We start from the raw sequence: 24326 nt of genomic DNA, 5'->3' as shown, positions 1-24326 counted from the left end.
GTCCACCACTTCCTTAAAGCTGCGAACAGAAGGGCTCGGCCCACTCGTGCATCCAGGAATTTATTTGATGTCTCTGCCTTCCCCAGCTTTCACTGACAATTTCCAGAACCAATCATCTCCAATCATAGCCCCGCCTCTCCATCGATGTGTGAAAGACATAGATGTCAGCCAATAAAAAATAAGAATGAGGATGCGACGGCCGGGCTCTGCCCCTTTTACCTCAACGCGCTCAATAATTGGAGGAAAGGCTTGAGCAGCTGATATTAACCACCAATCCCTAAGGGCGGAAGAGGATGAAGGGCAGAGCGATGGGCGGGGGTGACGTGGCAGTGACAGAAGCATAAACTGAAATGACTGACGGAAGTGCTAGCCAATCGGAAGCCAAACCGGCCGGGCGCTCTGCATTCTCCCGTCTTCGGACTTCAGAAAAGCACCAATGGTTTCGTAGATCTGCCTGATTGGCTTCCCTTTGAGCCAATCGCAAGCAGGCCTGGAGGACGCGCCGCGCCCCGAGCCTCTCACTGGGCGGAGTAGTATGACAGGCCCGAGAGAAATGCCAATGTCCGCGGGGTCTTCCGCAAGTGACATTTGGCGGCACCAATCGCCGCCCTCCTTCCCGGCGGCCGAGCCCTCCTTCCCGCGGCGGGGCTGGCGGGGCGGGGACGCTGCGCGGCGGCGGCTGAAGCGCTAGCCGTGTTGGGCGCTCCGGGCGGCGGTGGCGGCGCTCGTAGGCGGTTCCGGTCGTGTCTCTCCGGGCGGCGGCGGCGGCTCATGGCGGCGACCGAGCTGAGAGGAGTAGTGGGGCCGGGCCCGGCCGCCATCGCAGCTCCGGGCGGCGGCGGCGCGGGTCCACCCGCGGTGGGAGGCGGCGGCGGACGCGGGGACGCGGGGCCCGGCTCCGGGGTGGCGTCCGCGACGGCAGCGGCGGCGGGCGGCCCGGGCCCCGGGGCCGGGGGAGTGGCGGCGGGCGGCCCGGGCTCTGCACCGCCAGCCGCGGGCTCGGGTGGTTCGGGCGCCGGGGGCTCGGGCTCTGCTAGAGAGGGCTGGCTCTTCAAATGGACCAATTACATCAAAGGCTACCAGCGGCGATGGTTCGTGCTGAGCAACGGGCTACTGAGCTACTACAGGTAACTGCTTCCGGGGCGCCGCGCTCACCTGGCTTCCCCCAGTGCAGCCCACGGACCCGCGCTGTCACTCTCTGCCGGCCGGCTTCGCAGCCAAGGTCGCTCTAGGTCCCTGTCTGTCTGTCACCTGTACAGGTTGACAGCTTGCAAAAGTCAGAACCGCCCCTGTCCCCGCCATCACCCGTCTCTGGTACCTCATCTGCCTCCATCCCTGGGTCTTTCCTGTCAGCAATTGTTTGGAGAGCATCTGCTCTGCCATTGTATTTCCGCTACCACGTGGGCGCAATCGCTAATTCTGCAAGTAAGGCACTGTTGTGAGGCTGGAGGGGCACAGACCCAGCCCGGGCACTGCCTCTCAGGAACTTACAGTGGAAATTCTAACTCCTAACTCTTTGTGCTCCAGTCTCTAAAATTAAAGGTTCCTGATATACTCTTGATAGTATCTGCCCTTGCTTGCTCACTCCACACATTCAGACATCAGAACTCCACAGACAGGGAGACTTCGGGATTCTGTCCACCATATGTCTTACCTCTGCAAGTGTGCGCTTACTTTCTAGGTCTGGACAGCCCAGAGTGGAGATGTGTACTCTACATAGCTTTTACTTTTTCTTGCCCCACCTCCTCCCACAGGAATGATTGTCTTATCCAGCAGTTCTGTGCTCTTTTTAATTTTACTTAAGATTTAATTTTATTAAATGCTTGTTTTTGAAATGATTATTAAAGTTTCCCAATGCTTATTTTGGTATGGCTAATGTATACTTACTATGACTCATAACGTGGTCATAACATGTCACACTCTGGGGCTTATATTACTAGACAGAGGTGTTGAGAGGTGATTTGGGGATAGGTCATAAGCATTCTCAATGGCTGGGCTTTGTGGCTGGATGCCTTACGTGGGACATTCATTCAGTATGCGTAGATCTCCTCGCTCCCTAGGAGTTAGGACATGTTCCCATGTTCCTGACAAGGAAGCATACTTAGCATGGGCAGCTGTCCCAAGGTCTTGGAGAAATCTGGATTTGAAACTACTATTCATACCAATATAACCTAAAACCTAGGTTAGTGTCACATGAACCAATTAGATACAGAGATAATTACCTAAAACACAGTTTATGGATCACGGTTATAATGTGTTTCATGCAAAAAGTACAGAAGTATACTTTAAGAGGAATTTGCTTAGTGTAATTCCATTTCTAATTGAATTCTCTTCCTAAAGGCCATCCAGTTTGGGAAGCCACCACACTGATGAGAAGAGTGGCTCAGCCTGTATTTCTTTGCAGTTTCACCAGTAGTCACTCTGCTACCAAGAAGCTCAGAGTGAACCAATAACTTTCTCATCAACAGCATTGGCTTGTCTCTTAGGGAATTTTAAGGAAAGTTTGAAGATAAGAATTGGAGGTTGTTGTGAGAACATGCTTGTCCCTTCTCAACCATAGAAGATGCCTTAAGATAGCTCATCCTCCATGCTTAAGCAACATTAGTTGTGAGTAGGTGCATTTGCATTGTGTATTCTAAATTAGTTTTAATACAGCCCCTTTCTTCTGCCCATCTAGCACTCAGTTTAGGATTGTAACATACATCTAAAGTTTTAGTTTGGCCCAGAGTTTTTTTTTTTCCCATCTATTCAAGCTCATATCTTGTTTTAATTGACTATTATTCTAATGTTAAGTTGATTCATATCCTAACTTGGTTCATAAATCACTAATAACACTGATTCCTCATTTTCAAAAATTGTTCATTAAGGGCTGGGCATGATGATAACCAGCCTTTAATTCCAGCAAAAGGCAGAGGCAGGTGGATCTCTGTGAGTTTGATGCATGCTGGTCTGCATGACAAGTTTCAGGACAGCCAGAACCACATAGTGAGACCCTGTCTCAAAAAGAAAAAAAAAATGTACATTATCCAAGGACTTTAATATCATATGGTCTTGGGTTGTAGAGATGGCTCAATAGTTAAGAGCCACTTACTGCCCATACATAAATGTAGTCAAAAGACATAAAATAAGCTGGGTGGTGATGGCGCACGCCTTTAATCCCAGCATTCAGGAGGCAGAGACAGGCAGATGTTTGTGAGCTCGAGCCAGCCTGGTCTTACGGGATAGCCAAAGCTACGCAGAGAATCCCTGTTTCTAAAAACCCCAAACAAACAAACAAAAAACCCACGTAAAGTGAATCTAAGAAAAATTAAGACTATTCTATGGTCTTTAATCCAACCAAGTTCTTGCATGATCTGCTTTGCAGGCTACTTGATTGTTCAGTGTCAATCTTGATCAGTGTTGATCTTGGACATTAATAATTTACCTGTTGCTCTCTCCCTCGTATTTGTTGCTACTTTTACCTTCTTTCTCACAGTAGCTAACTCCATGAAAACTCCTTTTAAAACACACTAAAATATGCCGTTAGCCTGTCCTTTCCAACTAGGATGGTCCCATTCACACAAACCAGCCAATCCACAGGGTCCAGTTTATCAATCTACACATTACCACACACTCCCAGAATTTCAGTGAAGTACCTCCTGCCTACAGCATTGGCAGTTTATTCTTCCTAGTAGGGTGCCTGTGATCCCCATCTCTTTCCTAGAATTGCTTAACTATGTTGTTCCTTTTCTGATTGTCACATGTCCAAAACCTACTCTCTGACATATGCCATTTCTAAAATACTTTTTTCCTTCATAGACTCCATCCTCTGATGCAGAGAAGAACAGACATGAGCAAGCTTTCCTTTTCAATCTTTCTTTTGCTTCTTTACATAGATGCCCCATCACTTGCTCTCTTGTACAGAATCCCAGCTCTCCCCAAAACACCCCAGGCTATAGTATTAGTTTTCCTTTTAGCTTCTGGAGATTAAATTACTATTTCACCTGGCCTTTTCAGGCAAGAACTTTCTAGCCAGAAAATAACCATGTAATATTGTAATGACTGAAGAACTTTTCCTACACTCGGAATCTTTTCCTGCCTCTGTTTTAAACATTTATAACCATAGGTATGTTTGCCCAAGCCTAAGAGCTGTGGTCAAGCCTGCTTCCTTCTCAGTGTTCCTTAGTGTCTGTTAAACAGCTATAGAGTTTATATTATCTGAGAAACTTCTTTGGTGTGTGAAGACAGTGGAGGCAGAAGAGATCTTGGGAGCCTGTTAGTGAAAAGTACCAATAAGGAGGAATGTGATAGAAGACCCAAGTAGTAAGGGTAAGCTAGCTTTCAGCTGTGGGTCTGTAATTCAACCTGCATTATTCATAATGTAACTGAAGCTTGGGACTGGGAGGTAAGAATAGAAAAAGCAGGGATTCACGTTACAGTGGCAGGTGCAGGACATGGAAGATGGCCAGTCCTTTGAGACCCCCACCCCCACCCCATGATCCCTTATTGCTCATTAGCACATTAGAGAAAGAAAAGTTCCACATGATGAAATGAACAACGGTGGATCTGTCTTCTTCCTAAGGGCAGTCAACAGACTTTCTCAAACATAGGAAATCTTGGTGTCTGGGGAAGGGTGTGTGCCCTTCCTGGCATGTAGGAATTCTGGATGTACCAGGTGTGTTTGGCTGCTTGGCTCTACTGCGTTGTACTGTGGCAAAGGACTTTGACCTCTTTATGTTCCGAGTTGGACAGGGAAAACTGTGGTTTCAATGTGAAGGTCCCTGGGCATAGCAGCAGTGGAGAAGAAATGAGCACACTTTTCTCTGTGTGATCAGTGGTGCTGGGAGTTTAATCTTTAATGTGAATCCTGATATTTTATGTCAAGTGCTTTGTGGCTTGTTGTCACCAAGTAATGTTGTAAAGTTCAAAAGTTAGTCTATTAATAGAACTGTCAGTAGAGATTGGGGAAATTTTTACACCCAGTCCTCTTGAGTGCAGACCTGCTGAGTCTTTCCTGGCTATTAATAGGATGGCTTAGGAGTTCCTATCAATAAAAGTCTGGAACTTAGGAAACTACATTTTCCAGGAAGATTAAAATGCCTGGTGATTCTTTTGTGGTTATTCTTTGTTGTCTCAGACAGGTAGCTATTCTTATTTCTTATCATTTGAGCCATGACCAATAATAATTAATAGTCTAATCACTTAAGGTTTGCCTTTTATATGCTTCTGCAATACAATCCTAAGTGTGGCGTGACAGTTCTCATTTGGGCTGATTTACAGTGAGGGGGTGGCACAGTGTATAAAAATGGAGCTATTCTTAGAGAATGAGAGTGTCAAAAATTTTTGTTGCACAAGGTTATAAAGTGTTTTATAACTTGCTAAGTAAAAAGCAGTTTCTGACTGCAAATGGGCACGAGAGAACTTTGTTAGGTGAGGGAAATGTTCTTCACTTGGATTGGGGTAGTGGTTGCACAATTGTATCCGCTTGTCAAAACTCATTCAGTTTTACTTAATTAACTGATGAATTAATATTTCATGCATTTCTAGCTCAGTAAAGACTGTATTTTTAAAGCTAATGGTAAGAGGAACAGTGGGGCAATAAAATCTGATTCATACATTGCTTATTAGCTTTGAAAGCAATTTCCCACTGCTTTAATTTCCAAGGGTTGAGAGAACTGTAAGAAGATTGTTAATTCCTAATACTACTTAATTTTCAAAGTGCTCAGAGTTATGAAAAGAAATTAAAAGCAGAGCAGGACAAATGTCTATTGCCTTTCTGTTTAGCCTTTTTTGTCTTGCTATGGCAGGTCCAAGGCAGAAATGAGACACACCTGCCGTGGTACCATCAACCTCGCCACAGCCAACATCACTGTGGAGGACTCTTGCAACTTTATCATTTCCAATGGTGGTGCTCAGACCTACCACTTGAAGGCCAGCTCGGAAGTAGAGAGGCAGCGCTGGGTGACAGCCCTGGAACTGGCCAAGGCCAAGGCTGTGAAGATGCTGGCAGAGTCAGGTATGAAGCAAAGGAACATTGGGCCTAAGGAACCCAAGTTTTCACCCTTGACTTCCGTGTATTTGATTATGTCCCATGTCCGAGATATCCCAAAATTCTCATTGGAAACTGAGTTCAGTCCTACATATACACGTGATGTTTGGTAATGTCTGGAGACATTTTTAGTTAAAATAATGGAAGCTGGGGTATGACTGGCACATAGAGACTAGAAGCCAAAGAAACTGCTCAATTCCCTATGAGGTACAGAACAGCCCCCCACCCTCCAACAAAGAATTAACTAGCCGAAGTTGAAAAACCTTGGTACTAGAGATATGACATAGCACTTATGCTTAATTTTTAATTTTTTTTTTTTTTTTTTTTTAAATTCAAGGTCTTACCCCATCCTCCAGCCTCCTGAGTGCTAGGACTAAGGACATGCTCCACTATACCTGGCCTGTGCTTTTGTTTGTAGTGTTAGTTGACACATAACTACTTCATTACTAGCTCAGTAGTAGGAATCTTACAACTCATTGTTTGGACCTATGTATATTTTTCTTCTCTGGGTGTCCCCCCACTCCATCTGTAGTTTAAGACGACCTTGAACTCCTGATCCCTCTGTCTCCAGTCTTAAGTGCTGGTGTTTTAGGCCAGCTTCTGATAGCTTCTTATTTGTTAAAGTTGTAACAGAGTTGATAGATGACCTGAAAAACAATCTTATCGGGCCTGGAGAGATGGCTCAGTGGTTAGGAGTTCTCAGCGCCTGTGTCGGAAGCTCACAAGCATTTGTGACTCCAGCTCCGGGAGGATCGCTGCCTCTGACTGCTAAGGGCACACACACAAACACAGTTTAAAGTAGTAAAAATCTTTTTTTTTTTTTAAATTAGCTTTTTTTTCTAAAGAAAATGATAGGATTTGCCCTCAAGATACTGATAGTCCTACTGAGCTTACTTACTGGCAGAGAACTGAGACGGTCAGCTCTGGCTTTTGTTTGCCAGTTGCCTAACTTGTTTTCCATCATTTCTCATACTGTGCCTAATATCTGTTAAGCCATGAGAGGAAACTTCATTGCTTTATCAGTTTTGTGGTGACAGGTTACATTGTGACCTTGGCCCCTGCCTCGGTCTAGCAGAAAGGACAGGTCTTTTCTTGTTCCTTTTGTTGAATTGAAGGCTGCTGTCAGCTCCACAAAGGAGTGACCCTGCTGGAAAGGCAGTTTGCAGTGACAAATGGTTAAGTACGAAGCTGGTGGGGAGAAGTGCCGTACCAAGTCCCTCTTGGCTTATGATTTGAGAGCTATCTTGTTTTGCTTTTGCAGTGGCTTTAGGGTCAAATAAGTTCATCATGAAGTTCAGCTCTCCCTTGGAGAAGAAAAATGAACAGAGCTTTTAGTGACGTAGACTTTGTCTCAAGAAGCTGCTCTGCACTTCTCAACCCATTTTGCAGACGGCCTGCATGCTTCCCTAAAGATAATGGTGGGTTTGCAGTAATGATTAGTTTGGGTTACACTGGACTCTTCAAGCTAATGTTTAAAAGCTTGTTGCTGGGGATGTAGTTCAGTTGGTAAGAGTGCTTAGCTACTATGTATGAAGCCTTTAATTCCCCAGAACAGCATAAACTAGATGTAGTGGTCACTCTTTCAGGAGTTGGAGCAAGAGGATCAGGAGTTCAAGGTCAGATTGGCTACATAAGGGAGTTCAAAGCTAACCTGAGCTGTGTGAGATGGTGCCTTAAAAAAGAGTTGAAAGGTTTAGTTATGTGTTCCTAATTCTAGGAGCCATCTGGTTTCCCATAGTATCCTTTCTGTCAGTGGATCTTAAACTTCAGCATACATTAGGACTGCTTTGGTCACAATTAGAAACACAGATTCTGGGCCAGTGAGGTGGCTTAGCCGGTGAGGGCACCTGCTAGCCAGCCTGAGTGGAGAGAGAGAACTGACCCCTGTGGGTTGTGACCTCCACATATGTACTATGACACATGTATCCTACCCTTGCCCCCATAAATATAATTATAAATACATGTAATTTAAAAGAGAAATGCAGGTTTCTAGGCCTTGCCACTCATCATCTGAATCTAAGTGTCTAGGAGTGTGACCTGAGACTGTGCACCTTTATGAAGTGCCTCAAGTCTGTATGGTATAGGCCATGGGCCACACTGCAGAGGAATCCTCTGGAATTGCCAGCCCTCAGTTGCTCAGAATGCACATAGTGAAGCATGGTGGTCTACTTGGAGCCAAGTAGGTGGGGCTCTAACTCTCAGTCCTGATCCTGGAGGCAGACGTTGTTAACCTTGGCATCCCTACAGATGAATCAGGAGATGAAGAGTCTGTCTCACAAACGGACAAGACTGAGCTTCAGAACACCCTCCGAACACTCTCCAGCAAAGTGGAGGACCTGAGCACATGCAATGACTTGATAGCTAAGCATGGCACTGCCCTGCAGCGTTCCCTCAGTGAGCTGGAGTCCCTGAAGCTGCCTGCTGAGAGCAATGAGAAAATCAAACAAGTCAACGAACGAGCCACGCTCTTTAGGATAACATCCAATGCCATGATCAATGTGAGTAAAGATGGTGCTCCTCTGGCTTTTTGACACTTCCCTTCTGAAATGTTATGCTTTCCCAGCCTCTTGGAACTAGCTGGTAAAGCGCTCGCTGACTATACTAGGTCTTGCTTCGATGATCAGGTGCTTTAGGTTACATTGTCTGTTGCATGAAACAGGACTGGCTGTCCAGGTGGACGGTGCTCTGCTCAAGTGGTCAAAAGGACATCACATCAGCCCGGGAGGTAGTAAGGAGCCCGGTGGTGCAGCCTTCTTTCTCTGAGTGGCAGGGTATCTGAGGTGCTATTATGTTAGTCCAGTGCCTGAATGTCTTTTGTTTTTGGTCTTGCCTCTTTGCTCTTTTTTTCAAACCTAATCTGTCAGAGCTGAAAGAGCCTCTTGAATCCTTTGCACTGCTGTGTTCTTTCGCTTCCTTCTTCCTTGGAGTCAGACCCTTCCTTCATGGTCAGGCATCCTGCATGTGGAATGGTGAGCAGGGCCTGGCTCGAGCACTGCTGAGAACTTGTAATACTAGTTAGTTCAGTGTTGGCCTTTGATTCCAGAATACTTCCTCCACTTGGGCATTAGAAGACTGTGGGTAAATACAAAGCATCGCTGGCCTTACTGATGTATTGCTAGGAGTGAAAGGAATACCAAGTTTTACAATGCTGGTTTTCCTCTCCTGGTAACTGATTATTACCTGACAGGTTGTTTTAGGTCCTGTGTACATAGAAACACAGAAGGACATTTCGTAAGTGAGACAAGTATTCTGTGAGAAATGGTTTTGCAGAGCTTCTCTCCCCATCTAATTAAATGGGTAAAGTTACCTCACAAGTGCCAGATTTCCTTTGTTTAGGGAATGATCATGAGAAGAGCTAGTTTAGTTCTTGTAGTGCCTGAAGATCAAAGGCCTTTTCCTGTGATGAAGGAGAAATTTCATTTTCTCATTTTGTTTCTTGTTACTTGATGGCAGTTGTGTTAACCTTTATTTTGAGTGTTGAACACCTTCAGGGCTCAACACTCAGCCCTGCATGTATGTCTGTACATCCCTTGTGTGCCTATGGAGGACAGAAGAGGGCATCGGAACTCTGGTATTGGAGTTACTGGTGGCCACAAGCTACTATATGGGTGCTGGGAAACGAACCCAGGTCCTTTGCAAGAGCAGCGAGTGTTCTTAACCTCCAAGCCATTTTCCCAGATAAGTTTATTAGGGTACACAATATTTTGGGGAACACAATACTACCACATTTCCTCTCTTTTTGTCTAAAATTTAAAAAAAGCTTATAACTAATACAAGAAAAACTAATAAGTATATATAATATATACAGTCAAAAATTACATTAACAATGTCTAGTCCATTAACATTTGACAGATTTAGACAAAAAAACTCCATTATATATATTAACAATGTCCAGTCCAGTAACATTTGATAAACTCAGACAAAAAATTTCACTACTTATCCTATTTAAAACAAGTAGTTCCTTTTTAAAAGTAGATTCAAAAATTGACCTTTTTATCTTACCATATTCATATTTTCATAAAAGTTTCAATAATCTACCTTTTGTCATTTTTATATCTTCCCCTTTTTCTTTTTTTTTGGTTTTTCAAGACAGGGTTTCTCTGTGTAGCTTTGCGCCTTTCCTGGAACTCACTTGGTAGACCAGGCTGGCCTCGAACTCACAGAGATCCACCTGGCTCTGCCTCCCGAGTGCTGGGATTAAAGGCATGCGCCACCACCCGCCCGGCCCCCTTTTTCTTTTCAGTGTAGATTCAGTGATCTACCCATTTATCCTATTATTTTTTTATCTTTTTTCTCAGAATAGATTCTATCTGCTTCATATCTATATTCTTTTTTCTTTTTCTTTCTTTTTTTTCTAAATAAAACCTCTGAATCTAATCTCCTTGTTCAGCTTTTTTCCTGACCATTAACAGTCAACAACTTGTAACCAACCATTGTAAACAATGACAATATCCATAACTCATTAAACGACCAAAAACTACCCACCCCACTTCTGGGAAATGTGGGCATTGTGTTCTTAAAATTACTTCCCGCTTTCTAGGGGTGGAGACATCTTTAAGGAATCCTGAAAAGAAAAATTTTGGGTTAATTGTCAAGTCCTATATGTATACTCTTTAGTAAAAAACTACTCCAGACATCACAGTCACCTAAGAATGATGGCTAATTGTTGTCAATGTCAGATGAACACTCAACTATTTGACAGTCTTCTTTTTTATTCTAATAGGAATTTTTTTTTTTTTTTCTAAATAAGACACCCCTGCTTTATAAAACCAAAGCCTCGCCTTAGCCTTTTCTCTCTTGGAAATTGTTCATCTTTGTTCTTTGGGGAATTATTTATCCTCAAGTTCTAGATTATGTCAGGGAATGATCTCCTAGAAGTCAGAACCAAAGTTTCAGGAGGAGGGGACTGTAGCTTTGTGGTAGAATATTTGCCTAGTATGCTCCAGGCCTTGGATTCGATCCTCAGCACAACACACACTGAGTCACCCAACAGCTGGGTAGAAGTAAGCTGTTCTCTCCCCCTTGCTTTCTTGTTCACTGCCTGTGTCCCTATTATTTAGGTGTTGCCTGACATGCACTTTTTATCCTGTGTTGTTATCTGCTTATCTTTCAGGTGATAATCACAATATGCATATTTACAATAAGCCAGGTATGGTCACACATGCCTGTTAATCTCAGCACTCTGGAGGCTTAGGCAGGAGGAACAAGAGTTCAAAGCCTGTCTGAGCAGCTATGTGACATGACAGAATAGACATAGGCAGCACATTGGAGGTGTTCAGCATGTACTAGGAAGGCTAAAGAAGCCAATATGGCATCTAAATGTTGAGAGAGAATGAAAATCTTCCTATAAAGAAGGCAATATAGACTTGGACTCCAGCACTGTCTGCATAACCCAGGGAAACCTACCCATTCTGTGACCTCTATTTCATATCTGTAAATGCTTTGATACTAGTAGATATTTCATGGTTTTGTTGAAAGACTTTAGGAAATAGATTTGAAATGCTCGGCAAAGTGCCTGGTGGTCCAACTATCTCTTGATAACTTTTTATTTTATTTTAATTTTTGAGACAGGATCTCTGTGTAGCTCTAACTGTCCTGGAACTTATGATATAAACCAGGCTGGCCTCAAAATCACAGAAATCTGTTTGCCTCTGCCTCCCTAATGCTGAGATTAAAGTCAAGCACCACCATGCCCAATGGTTCTTGCTAAATTTAATTGTTATCAGTATTATTAAGAAAGAGTAAGGGAGAAGAATTGGTTGGGGTGGTGATGAGCTATATGTGGACCTGTTCTCCTCAGAGTCTGGGAACTGCTGGTGGCTGTTGGGGAAGTAGCTAGAGGTGAGGCTTGGATGGAGTTGGGGCAGTGCAGATGAAGATGAGTGGGCTTGCTGGTAGCTGACTAGAAGAGGCTGAGGCCAGTTTTGAGACAAGCAAGCTGGCTTAGTGCCTTACTAAATGTTTACTGTGATCCCAGTGTGGTTCTAAGCACTGTATGTGAAGTGATAACTCAGAGGTGGTCTCTGCTGTTAGTCTTTGTTACAGACAATGAATGTGAAGCGCAGAGGAGTTCTGTAACTAACTAGATGGCAGGAAAGCTGTGATTTAGGCCAACCAGCCCAACTCCAGATGTGTGCTCCACTGCTTCTGCCGTGGAGGGATGGAAAGAGATTACAGACTCCAGAATATTAAAGGAGAGTCACTAGGACTTGCTATTTGGATGTGAAGAAGGAAGCAAAACTGAAAGCCAGACGCCCCATAGGCTTGGACAGCTTGAAGGCCTTTGGAACCGCTTTGTGATGGAGAAATTCAAAGGAAGAAACAAGAGGCAGCAAGAGAATGTGGTGAATCAAGCGTGAGACCCACTGATTTTGAAGTTACTTTGAGCCATTGAAGAGGCACTTGGATATTCTGGTCTGAAACTCAGAGAGTCCAATTTGGAATCACTGATGTAGTAGCCATTGGTGGACCTGTAGGCAATTGTTGAAACCATGGGAGCAGACATTCTAATAGAACCCTTTAGTTTCTCTGTAACAGAGAATACACTTTCAAGCTTACATTGGTTCCTTCCTTCATTTATTTATTAAGCAAACTTTATGAGGCTCCTGCTTTGTGTTAGGAGCTGGAGACCTGTATATGAGTGAGCTGTAAAATGTGTTTTAAAGTTGCTTGTGATCCTTCTGGAGAGATAGAAACTCAGTCATGATACAGCTGTGCGTGTGTTAGGTAGAAGTATGCTGAAACTGGTAAGGAGATAGAAGAAGCAACTGGTTGCTTTGGCGTGTGGGTGTCATAGAAGTACCATTTCTCTTATAGGTCCTCTCCTTTCTTAGAGAAAGGGGAGAGGGAAGAGCAGTGTAGGCAGAGTGAATAGCATATACCTAAATAGTCAGGGCTGGAAGAAAGTTGTGTGTTCAAGAAATGGTGCGTTCGGTGTGGCTGTGTTGTACAGTATAGAGGTAACAGCGGCAGAGAGGAGGCTTCAGGTCGATGGTGGCCATACTTAGAAGGGCTGTTTGTGTTGTAACCATAATTAGGATTTGATCCTAGCCGTGAGTTAAGGGACTGAGATAATCAGATTGGGGGGCAGAGGGTTGTTTGTTGTTTTCTACATCCCATCCTTGATTCACCAAGTAGTGTTCTAATTTTTAAGATCAGTTGGTTCCTAAATGACTAAAGTAAAAGCAAAGCCAAGTTACCCCATCTCTAGTCTGAGTGAGTGCGGACTCTGTTCACGGTGTCTCAGTCCTCAGCGCTGGGTTATGTGAGTTTAGTTGGTTTATTGAAAGCAGTTGTCATGCACTTTATCTTTCAGCCAGTAGATCTCGGGTGCAGTTCACATGCCCGCCCTTTGTGCTGCTGCCACAAATGCCTTGTCTGGGTTTGCTGCTCACTTGGTATTTGCTTAGTCCTCGTGACCAGGAAAATAGGAGAACTATGACAACGGTGTTCACTCTTTCCCAAGTCTGACCTTGATTGCAGCACAGAGCTGGCTGTCCCTGATACTATGAAATAGCAGGAAGTATTTAATTGTCATATGCTCTCTCATGTTCCCAGAATGAGGTTACTTTGTGGGGAGTCTGACTAGTTGAGGTGACATAACCAGCACTTTCTCTGGACAGGCCTGCAGAGATTTCCTCATGTTAGCCCAGACTCATAGTAAAAAGTGGCAGAAGTCACTACAGTATGAAAGAGACCAGCGTATCCGACTGGAGGAGACTCTTGAGCAGCTGGCGAAGCAGCACAATCACCTGGAGAGAGCCTTCCGGGGAGCCACGGTGCTGCCGGCAAACACTCCAGGCAGTGCTGGTTCTGGTAAAGGTGAGAAACTTAGCTCTTACATAGCTATTCGATATGATCCAGGTGGTTTCCGCAGTTGACAGAAGAAATTCTCTACAATTGGTAGCTCGTGTGAGATGCTTTTGGAGCTGTTGATTTCTTTTGGCTTTTCCACTGCTTTCTACCATTGTTACCATGTTTGTGATCAGTATTTAAAAGAACCCACTGTGCTAGGCATTGGTAAATGTAAGCACAGAAAACAAATGAGGCTTTTCTCCTTGTAGATCAGTGCTGTTCTGGCAAAGGGGACATGAGTGATGAAGATGACGAGAATGAATTTTTTGATGCACCAGAGATTATCACCATGCCTGAAAATTTGGGCCACAAGTAGGTTGTCCTTGACTGTTGAAGAAAATGAACATGTGTATTTATATCATAAGAATCCTTCCCATGAGAATCTGAGCTGGTGACAGTTGCTAAGATGTGGGCCCTTTGTGATAAGTAGATGGAAAACTGTTAGCACTTACACATTGAATACTCCAGAGACCCCAAAAGCATACCCATTCTAAGTGTGTGCAGTGTATTTGGATTGTGCTTCATAAAGAACTGATGAGGCCCAAACTTTAATTCTGGTCTTTTTTCTAATTCTCCTCTGTTTTTCATCCATGAAGACGTACTGGTAGTAATATCAGTGGAGCCAGCAGTGACATCAGCCTTGATGAACAGGTAACTCTTATTTGGAAGTTGTCAGAGTCGAGGGACTTTAGTTTTGATTCCCAAGGATTTGTCTGTGAAGTGCTAAGAGAAATAGAAACTCCTGTTGTTGTTTGTCAAGCATGGGGGAAGGGAAGGGTATAGATAGCAGATTTTTTGTTCTTTGTGGCTGATTGAATGGCTTTGTTTTTGCTTCTAGTACAAGCATCAGCTGGAGGAGACCAAGAAGGAAAAGAGAACCAGAATACCATATAAGCCAAACTACAGCCTCAACTTGTGGAGCATCATGAAGAACTGCATTGGAAAAGAGCTCTCTAAGATCCCAATGCCGGTGAGGTCCTCGAGTACCCAGACTGGTGTCCTCTCCACCGCAGGGGCACTCTGTCCACACTGGAGCAGCTTTAAGCATGGTCTTTATTTCCTTGCTAGTCATAAACCATCCCTTTAAGTCAGATTGTGTAGTTCTGGCTATGGATCTGGTATGTTTCCAGATCATCTAGAGTCAGTTGCTTATGTTTGGTAGAATTTATGAGCAATTCCTGTGGCAGGCAGGCAAGGTGTGAGGCATGCACAGATAACACAGCACTGATACTGTCTTCAAGAAGCACATAGTGGGACCGAAGAGATGGTTTCGTCAGTAAAGGTACTACCATGTAAGCACAAGAACATAAGCCTGGTGACATCTGTGTCTGCCTTCCTATGTACATGCACTCATTCACTCACTACATACATACACAACTACCCCCTCCCAAATTAAAATAAAGGAATGTAGTAGCTAGGTGTGGTAATTCATACCTGTTAATACCAGCACTGGGAGGAATGACAATAGTTTGAGACTAGCCTAGGCTACATAGTTCCATGCTGACCTGGGTTAAAGAGTGAGACAAGTCTCACTCTTACACACGTGCACACCAAAACAAAACATACATAGATTAAAAGAGATAGTCAAGGAAGCAGGTGGATGATATTTTTCCTTTTAGTGCTATGGGAAGTCCTATATACAAAGGAAACACAGAAGTAGTTTATTCAACCTAGTAGGTAAGGACCATCTCCATGGTGAAGATGGATATTGGAGTTGGGCATGGTAGTGCACACCTATGATCCCAGCACTTGGGATGTAGAGGTAGGAAGATCAGGAGTTCAGATTCAGCCTTGACTATGGATCAAGTTTGAGGCCAGCCTGAGCTACTTGAGACCTTGTCTCAAAAATAAGCAAAGAGATGGGATTTGAGCTGACCTCCCTCCCTCTAATTGCAATTCTCCTGTCTGCCCATGCTCTTGTCAAAGGATCTTAAAACTGGAAGTGTGGTCATGTGAGCTCTCAGCTTACTGTCCGTTAGTGGATCATTGCTGCCTTGACTATAATCTAGTTCCTTAGTGGGCTGTGTGCTTTCTCCTGATGGGCAGATCTCTGTCTTGAAGATTAGAGTCAGGATAGCCTTCAGGTGTTAAAGCATCTTTTCTCTTCCCTTAGGGCATTTACAGACACACTGCTCTTTATGCTTGAACTCTGTTTATTTGCCCACCAACCCATGGCCCTTTGCTGTGACTACAACCCTTTTGTTGAGGGATTTTGTTGTAGTGTTTCTTTAATAAACCTCTAGCCTATCTATCAGGATGAGATATTGATCCCCTGTGCTCCAAGAAGCTCCATTGTTTGTGTCTGGCAGTGTTCTGCTTGCTTATTCATTCTACAAGTATTTACTGAGTAGTTCCAATTTGCCTTGTGCAATGCCAGTATGCCTCTTAGGCAGATGTTCGGTTTATAGAAAGAAATCCCAAGCCACATTAATTTGAATCAGGGGTCAGCAAACTAAGGCCCTGGGGCCAAATCTGGCTGCCATCTAAACAGCCATAAGCCAAGAATGTGTTTTTATTTTTTTATTAAGTGGTTGGGGAAGAAATCTAAAGGAATGAAATAATTCATGAGGTTAATGCCCACAAATAAAGCTTTGTGGGGACAGAGATTCTCATTCATTTATTTCTGTTTGTGGCTGCTGTCTTGCTGTAACAGCAGTGTTGAATGATGTGACAGAGACCACCTGGTCCCAAAGGCTTAAATATTTACTCTGTAGCTCTTTACAGAAAAAAAAAAAAAAAAAAAAAAATGGGCACCTGTCTTAAGCAAATGTTGGCCTAACACATTCTTATTTTGAAATCCAGAAGTAGGTTGTCCAGAGCTGGTACCTACAGTGTCAAGACCAAGTTTCTTTCTATTTTGTGGCTCTCTACATATGATTAGGTGCCTTAATTCATAGATCTGTAATGGCTCCTTGAGCCATCAGAGGGATATTTTTCAGTCAGCTAGAAGATGGAAAAATAAGAGCAGGCTGTAACTTTTAAGGGCACTTCCTGGAAATCACATAATCTCTTAATCTCTTAAATCTCTGTGGCCACAACTTACTTATCTGACCATAACTATCTAGAGAAAAGTCTAGAAATGAAGACTTAGGGTGTGGGAGCTGCATGTTCTGTTCATAGCCTGGTACTTGGAAGCAGAAATAAAATACCCTCCTCAGTCTCTTGATACATAGGTACCTACCTCTTCATAGACTATTTCTCAGAGATAGGAACTGTGGTGTTGTTATGTATGTCCTTGCTGCTCATCATTACTGCCTGGCATGGACATTCCGCAAATACTGAAGTAATTAATCAATTGAGCCTCAGAAAACAAATAGGTTTTTATACACATGTATAAGGTTTAGTTTTAAAAGGAAGGATTCCCACCAGTGAGAATGTAGCTCAGTGATGAGATTGCTTGCCTAGGATGTTTAAGGCCCTACATTCCATCTCCAGTACTGCAAAGTAATAATATTGATGATGTTGGGATAGGAATAGTGGTAGCAATACCTGGGCAATGGTGGCACATGCCTTTAATTCCAGCACTTGGGAGGTAGAGGCAGGCAGATCTCTGAGTTTGAGGCCAGCCTGGTCTACAAAGCAAGTTCCAGGCCAACCAGAGCTGTTATACAGAGAAACTCAGTCTCAAACAAAATAAAATAAAATAGAAAGAAAATAAATAGTGATAGTAATTAATTAATTAAAATGAAATGAAGGTTGAACTACAGACAAGAAAAGGATTTTTGTGGTGGTATTGTGTTCCCCAAAATATTGTACACCCTAATAAACTTATCTGGGGTCAGAGATAGAACAGCCACTAGATACAAAGGCTAGAAAATGGTGGCACTCACACCTTTAATCCTAACACTCCAGAGGTAGAAATCCCTCTGGATCTCTGTGAGTTCAAGGCCACATTGGAAACGCCAGGCATGGTGACACACGCCTTTAATCCCAGAAAGCGAGCCTTTAATCCCAGGGAGTGATGGTAGAAAGGAAAGATATATAAGGCGTGGAGACCAGAAACAAGAAGCATTTGGCTGGTTAAGCATTTGGCTGGTTAAGCTTTCAGGCTTCTAGCAGCAGTTCAGCTGAGACCCATTCTGGATGAGGACTCAGAGGCCTCCAGTCTGAGAAAACAAGACTAGCTGAGGATCCGGTGAGGTGAGGTAGCTGTGGCTTGTTCTGGTTCTCTGATCTTCCAGTTCACCCCAATACCTGGCTCAGGTTTGATTTTATTAATAAGAACTTTTAAGGTTCATGCTACAGATTTTAATGAGCATATATTGGAGAAACCTCCAAATAATTGGTGTTTGGGAAACATAAATAGAGAAGGACCCACTTGTTCAAGCATTGAGCACCTTATAGGATTTGTAGGCAAGTGGGCTGGAAAGGCAGGCCCTTACTGTCTCAGAAAGTAGATCCTACTTATAAACAGCTTCTGGGGTTAGATGACCTCTGTGTCTTCTTTCCTTATTGACATCGCCATTAGGAATGTGTAGTTGTGTACCTGCCTCCAGACAAGTCACGCCATCTCTTCAGGCAGCACTCTATCACAGGGAAGCTGGTGTTGGCCGTGGTATTTTGGAACATCTGTTCCTGCTGGCATCTGCCTGGGCATCTGCCTGGGCACTGCCAGTATAAGACACTAGTAGGAGATCAAGGCTCTCTCTCAGGCAGTCTTCAGATAGTCCTCCCTGAGCTCCTCAAGGTGTTAAGCTTCTGCCATATCCCCTGAGCCTCTGAGGTGCAGTGATGTCCCTGTTTCTCTTTGTCCCCAGGACTCATGGCTGCCTGGTGTTGCTAATCTCTGGTTCTTTGTGGTTTGCTAACTCTCATTGGCAGTGAATGATGTCCTTGCTTCCTTCCGCCTAAAATACTCAAACTCATGTGTTTGTGTTTGGCCTCTGAGTGATAAAATGACCATTGTATAAATAATTGTATAAAGCTTGGCACTTTCAGAGAAGCCAGGGTTCTTGGAACATTTATTAGAAGGTGGGTTATATGTAAATGAAAAGTGGTGACAGACTAGTGATGTCCAGACTGTGGTCCAGGTTCTGTTCTGTGTCTGTTAGCACCAGTAGGACACAATTTGTCATGATTTTGCTCTGAATGTGTGAAAATTTTTCTTCATTCTTCCTGAAGTGTTGCCACTAAGAGATTCTGCTGCAGTAAGGATTCAGGCCTTAACTGTTACCAGTTGGTCACTGTACCACTTTCAAGGATTTTCTGTAGTGTAGGCTTCTTTGGAGGCTGAGGCAAGAGTATCACAGGAGAGGATCAGAGATAGAAAGGTGGAAGAAGAAAGAAAAGTGTTCTTTGTTCACTGAAACAGTGCTTAAGTAGTCTTCAAGAGAAAGAGGAACATTGTTCCTCTTCCTTTGTCTGGACTAGAACTCATGCCCGTAATATCCACACTCTTGTAGCTTTATTACTAAGTAAATGTTATAGGCTTACTTGGGAACTCAACTTCCTTTTAGAGCAAAATTGATTCTCTCTCTTTCTTTTTGGTTTTTCGAGACAGGGTTTCTCTGTGTAGCTTTGCGCCTTTCCTGGAACTCACTTGGTAGCCCAGGCTGGCCTCGAACTCATAGAGATCCACCTGGCTCTGCCTCCCGAGTGCTGGGATTAAAGGCGTGCGCCACCACCACCCGGCGATTCTCTCTCTTTCTAAGATTTATTTTATTTTTAATTACACATATGAGTGTGGATATGTGCATGTGAGTTCAAGTGGCTGGAGGACAGGGTCATCTGATTCCCTGGAGCGGGAGTTACAGGTGGTTGTGAGCTAACTGATATGGATGCTGCTAATAGAACTCAAGTCCTCTGGAGGAGCAGCAAGTGCTGTTAACCACTGAGCCATCTCTCTATCCCCTTCTCTCTCTCTCTTTAAATTATGTTTTTGTGTGGGGGGTGCAAGGGAGGCACTCTGTCATACATTCTCTTGAGATGGTCTCTCACAAGTCTTGAAGCTCCCCATTTCATCTAGGCTGAATGGCCACTGAGCTCTTGGGAGGTGCCAGTCTCTACTTGTGCCCTTCCACCACTCCCCCAGTGCTGGGGTTACAAGCCCATGCAGCCATGCCTGGCTTTTTTTTTTTTTTTTTTTTTTTTTTTTTTTAATGCAGGTAGTAGGCATTCAAATTCAGGTCTTCATGCTTGCAGAGTAAGAGCTCCTACCCACTGAGCCCAGCCTCTAGAGCAAATTGTACTTATTTATTTGTTTGTTTGTTTTGATACATGGGTCTCTATTATGTAGCTCTGGCTGTTCTGGAACTCATTATGTAGAACAGGCTGGCTTGGGACTCAGAGAGATCCACCTGCTTCTGCCTCTCTGAGTACTAGGTAAAGGCGTGTTCCACCATACCTGGCCTTAGAACAAATTTTAAATTATCAAAATTATTTAAAATTTCAAAGTTACCTTAGAAATTAACGTATTTTCTGAAGGGAGGCGCAGTGTGAGCAGTATCTGCTGTTCACTTCTCCACCAAGTGGGAAGCATGGGCTCTGGCACACCTAGCACTCAGATAATATTTGTAGAATGGATGGGTACACATTTCCCCTAGCAGAAATGCTTCCACACTCCCTGCATCGCTCTCCACATACTTGCATCGTCTAGTGATTGGGTGCTGTAAGTTGACTTTATAATTTGGAAAGTGAGAGCATGCCCTGTTTCCTCTCAGGCCCAGCAGCAGCATCCATGTCTGGCAATACTGTCCAGCCTCAGAAGTCAGCTCCTGACCAAGACTCAGCAAGCAACTAGCCCAGGGCAGAAGCTGACTTTGGCAATGCAATCATTTCAGTAGTCTGTACTTATAATTTATCACCCCTTGATTTCTCCCCACAAAATGTTCACTATCTAACTCCTCTCTAGGTACACTCCTGAAATTTTTTATTCCTTTAGTAATTCATTCACTCAGTTCCTGTCTGATGAGGTCTCCTATGGTCAGTCACTTCGGGCTGTTGTTGGGTCTGCAGTGCTGCAGAGAAGAGGCATGATTTCCATCTCAGGGAGCTTATAGTTACTGAAATGACAGAAAGCAGTGATTCCTGTCACTCACTGACATAGACGCTAACAAGGGAGAGTGGGTTATCTGAAGTCTAATCCGAGAGCTACAACTTCTTTTCTCTTCCTGTTGCTTTATCTCCTCAGCATCTCAGCATCTTTCTCCAGCTCTCTCCTGTCAATGTCTGGAAAAGCTTTAGATCTGTTCTCTTCCTTACAGGTAAACTTTAATGAGCCCTTGTCCATGCTTCAGCGCCTTACTGAAGATCTGGAATACCATGAGCTATTAGACAGAGCTGCAAAATGTGAGAACTCTCTAGAACAGCTCTGCTATGTTGCAGCCTTCACTGTTTCCTCCTATTCCACTACTGTCTTCCGAACTAGCAAGCCATTCAACCCTCTCCTTGGGGAGACCTTCGAACTGGACCGACTGGAGGAGAATGGGTATCGATCCCTCTGTGAGCAGGTAAAGAGCTCAGACCTAACACTTTTCCTTTCTAATGACTGGGTAGTTTTTGAGAAGCCAGTCTCAGTCAGCTTGGTCTGTCTTCTTTTTCATTAGGGTTCAACACACCAGGCCTGTTGTTCACCGTTGTTGTAGATGTAAAAATATCAAGGGAGACTCTTGGGTGTTTATCACCAATTAATAGGCCTATCTTTCTCTTCTCCAGTCTTCTCTCTTAATTCAAACCTGATTTCATCCAGGTGAGTCATCATCCCCCTGCTGCTGCGCACCATGCTGAATCCAAAAATGGCTGGACATTGCGTCAGGAAATCAAAATCACCAGCAAGTTTCGAGGCAAATACCTCTCCATTATGCCCCTCGGTAAGGCTGCCCGCCATGTTTGTTCCAGTGAAAGGTGTTCTGACATGATGGAGGAGGAGGAGGCCACTGTTTCAGGCACCAACCTCAATCATTTAACTTCCCAACTATCAAATGAGTAAGGAGGCCAGGTCCTCTTTACCTTTATACCATTCTGCCATAAAATTCTTTGTCTCTTTTGTGTATTTACTTTTTGTCTCTAAGAACTACTTTAGACTGTAGGTTCTAGCATTCACAATTTTTTTTTTAAGATTTATTTATTTATTACAGCATGTATGCCTGCAGGCCAGAAGAGGTCACCAGATCTCATTACAGATGGTTGTGAGCCACCATGTGGGTGCTGGGAATTGAACTCAGGACCTCTGGAAGAGCAGTCAGTGCTCTTAACCTCTGAGCCATCTCTCCAGCCCTCACAAATTCTTTTAATGGTATTTCCCCATTACTCCAGTTGCATCTGTACATAGAACATTTAGGATTATGAGATCAGGTTTCTTGGCTAGTCTCTCTCCTATGGTCCTCTCTCCTCTGCTTGATGGATTAGGTGTCATTTATGTAATGACTGAATCCTGGGTAAGATGAAACTTTATTTTATTGGATTACAAGCTATTTTTGTGTCAGGATCAAAAGATGAAGTCTGGGAGTAGGAACCCTGACCTATAGTGTTGGAAGCACACCAGAACTTGGCAGCGTGTGTGTGTGTGTGTGTGTGTGTGTGTGTGTGTGTGTGTGTGTGTGTGTGTATAACTTCTAAGATTTATTTTTGCTGGGCCTGGTTGCGCATGCCTTTAATCCTAGCACGAGAGAGGCAGAGGCAGGTGTATCTCTGTCAGTTTGAGGCCAGTTTAGTCTACAAAGCGAGTTCCAGGACAGCCAGGGCTATTACACAGAGAAACCCTTTTAAGATTTATTTTTACTGTTTTTAATGTGTGTGTGCGCCTGTGTATGTATGTGTATGTGTGTTTGCATGTGAGGGTGTATATATGTGTTCAGTGCAGTTCCCACAGAAGCCAAAGGCGTCAGATCCCCTGGAGCTGGTGTTACAGACAGTTGTGTGCCACCAGATATTCATGCTGGCAGTCAACCTTGGGTCCTCTGGAAGAGCATTTAACCACAGAGCCATTTTTCCAGCCTCTGAAAATTGTATTTTTATAGTTTATAATCTCATCACATAATTTTATATTGTTTACTTATATATATATATTTTATAAATTTTATAAGAAAAAAGTTACATACTATCTTTAATACATAGCTGGCTTTACTGATCTCTTTAGTTTCTTAATGTGGATTAAAGTTATTGACTAGTGTGTCCTTTCAGAGTTTCTTATAGAAGACCATTTCAATTTTGTTGACCTGGGAATGACTCTGATAGTTTCATTGGATGTAGAATTCTTCCTTTGATAGTCTTCTCCACATCTTGAATATATTATTCTACTGTCTCTTGGCCTCCTGTATGCTTTTTCCCCTCAAATTTTGTAATTATATATATGTGTGTATGTATATAATATATATACATTATATACATACATATATATTATATACATACACACATATAAGCATTTCATACATGTCAAGTTTATAGTCCAGTGCTGTTTACTACATCTCTAATGGTATATGAACACTATTAACCGTCTGACTCCAAGATACTTCATTTTGTCTGCTGAAGCTCTCCACCCAGTAAATAGTAACTGCTTACTCGCTCCTTCCTCCAGACTCAGAAAACCACTGCTCTGCTTTTTATCTATATACTTTTGACAGATCTGTGACTTAAAAGTACTTGTCTTCTTGTGACTGGTTTATTTCATCTCGGGGTCTTTATCGTCTGTGTTCAATGTTAGGATTTCTATTTTTTTTTTTTTTAAAGATTTATTTATTTATTATGTATACAGTGTTCTGTTTGCATGTATCCCTGCAGGCCAGAAGAGGGAGCCAGATCTCTTTACAGATGGTTGTGAGCCACCATATGGGTGCTGGGAATTGAACTCAGGACCTCTGGAAGAACAGCCAGTGTTCTTAACCTCTGAGCCATCTCTCCAGCCCCAGGATTTCTATTTTTTAAGCTGACTACTCCTATTACATTGTAAATGCACACACACTGGGGTTTTCTTTTAATCTGTCCACTTGTTGATGGTTACAGGTTGCTTCTATGTTTCAACTATTGCATATATATTCTTCTGTGAAGTTGAGTGTAAATATCTCTTAGAGTCTTTGAGTAGCACGAATCTTAAAAGGTCTTATTAATAAAAACAAAACCCAGTGGCAGATATTGGGGTAAATTCTGAAAGATCAGAGAAGCAGAACAAGCCACAGCTAACCTCACCTTGCCAACTTCTCAGCCGACCTTGTTTCCTTAAACTGGAAGCCTCTGAGTCCTCACCTGAATGGATCTCAGCTGAATTGCTGCTAAAAGCCTCAAAGCTTAAAAGCCTAAATAGTTCCTGTTCCTCACCCTTATGTACCTTTCTCCTTCCTGCCATCACTTCTTGGAATTAAAGGTGTGTGTCCATGGACATTACACCAAGCTTCTCATTTTACTGATCAAATGTGAATAATACAATGTCCAGTTTGGGGTGAAATTCTATTTTCCTCGTAGCTGGGAAGGTGGAATGTGTACACATGTGGGTGGGTATGGGTACATGTGT

At 43.4% G+C, this 24326-nt stretch overlaps 1 protein-coding gene across 1 annotated transcript in view; it reads left to right on the top strand.

Annotated features, from left to right (window-relative positions):
• The first annotated feature begins 570 nt into the window (after positions 1-570).
• Positions 571-24326, top strand: part of Osbp (oxysterol binding protein) — a 34655-nt gene continuing 10899 nt past the window's right edge. The window contains exons 1-9 of the mRNA XM_052761706.1: positions 571-1127; positions 5787-5995; positions 8276-8526; positions 13651-13849; positions 14092-14194; positions 14479-14533; positions 14721-14852; positions 21085-21330; positions 21570-21690. Coding sequence (XP_052617666.1) covers positions 772-1127; positions 5787-5995; positions 8276-8526; positions 13651-13849; positions 14092-14194; positions 14479-14533; positions 14721-14852; positions 21085-21330; positions 21570-21690 — 1672 coding nt within the window. The 5' untranslated portion in view covers positions 571-771. The remainder of the gene's footprint in view (positions 1128-5786; positions 5996-8275; positions 8527-13650; positions 13850-14091; positions 14195-14478; positions 14534-14720; positions 14853-21084; positions 21331-21569; positions 21691-24326) is intronic.

Source organism: Peromyscus californicus, unplaced genomic scaffold, assembly GCF_007827085.1.
Source record: "Peromyscus californicus insignis strain IS unplaced genomic scaffold, ASM782708v3 Scaffold_4__1_contigs__length_199733344, whole genome shotgun sequence".
In the NCBI taxonomy this organism is placed as follows: domain Eukaryota; kingdom Metazoa; phylum Chordata; class Mammalia; order Rodentia; family Cricetidae; genus Peromyscus; species Peromyscus californicus.
Note: the sequence above shows the minus strand (reverse complement) of the source record. Positions and strands in the feature narration are given on the sequence as shown.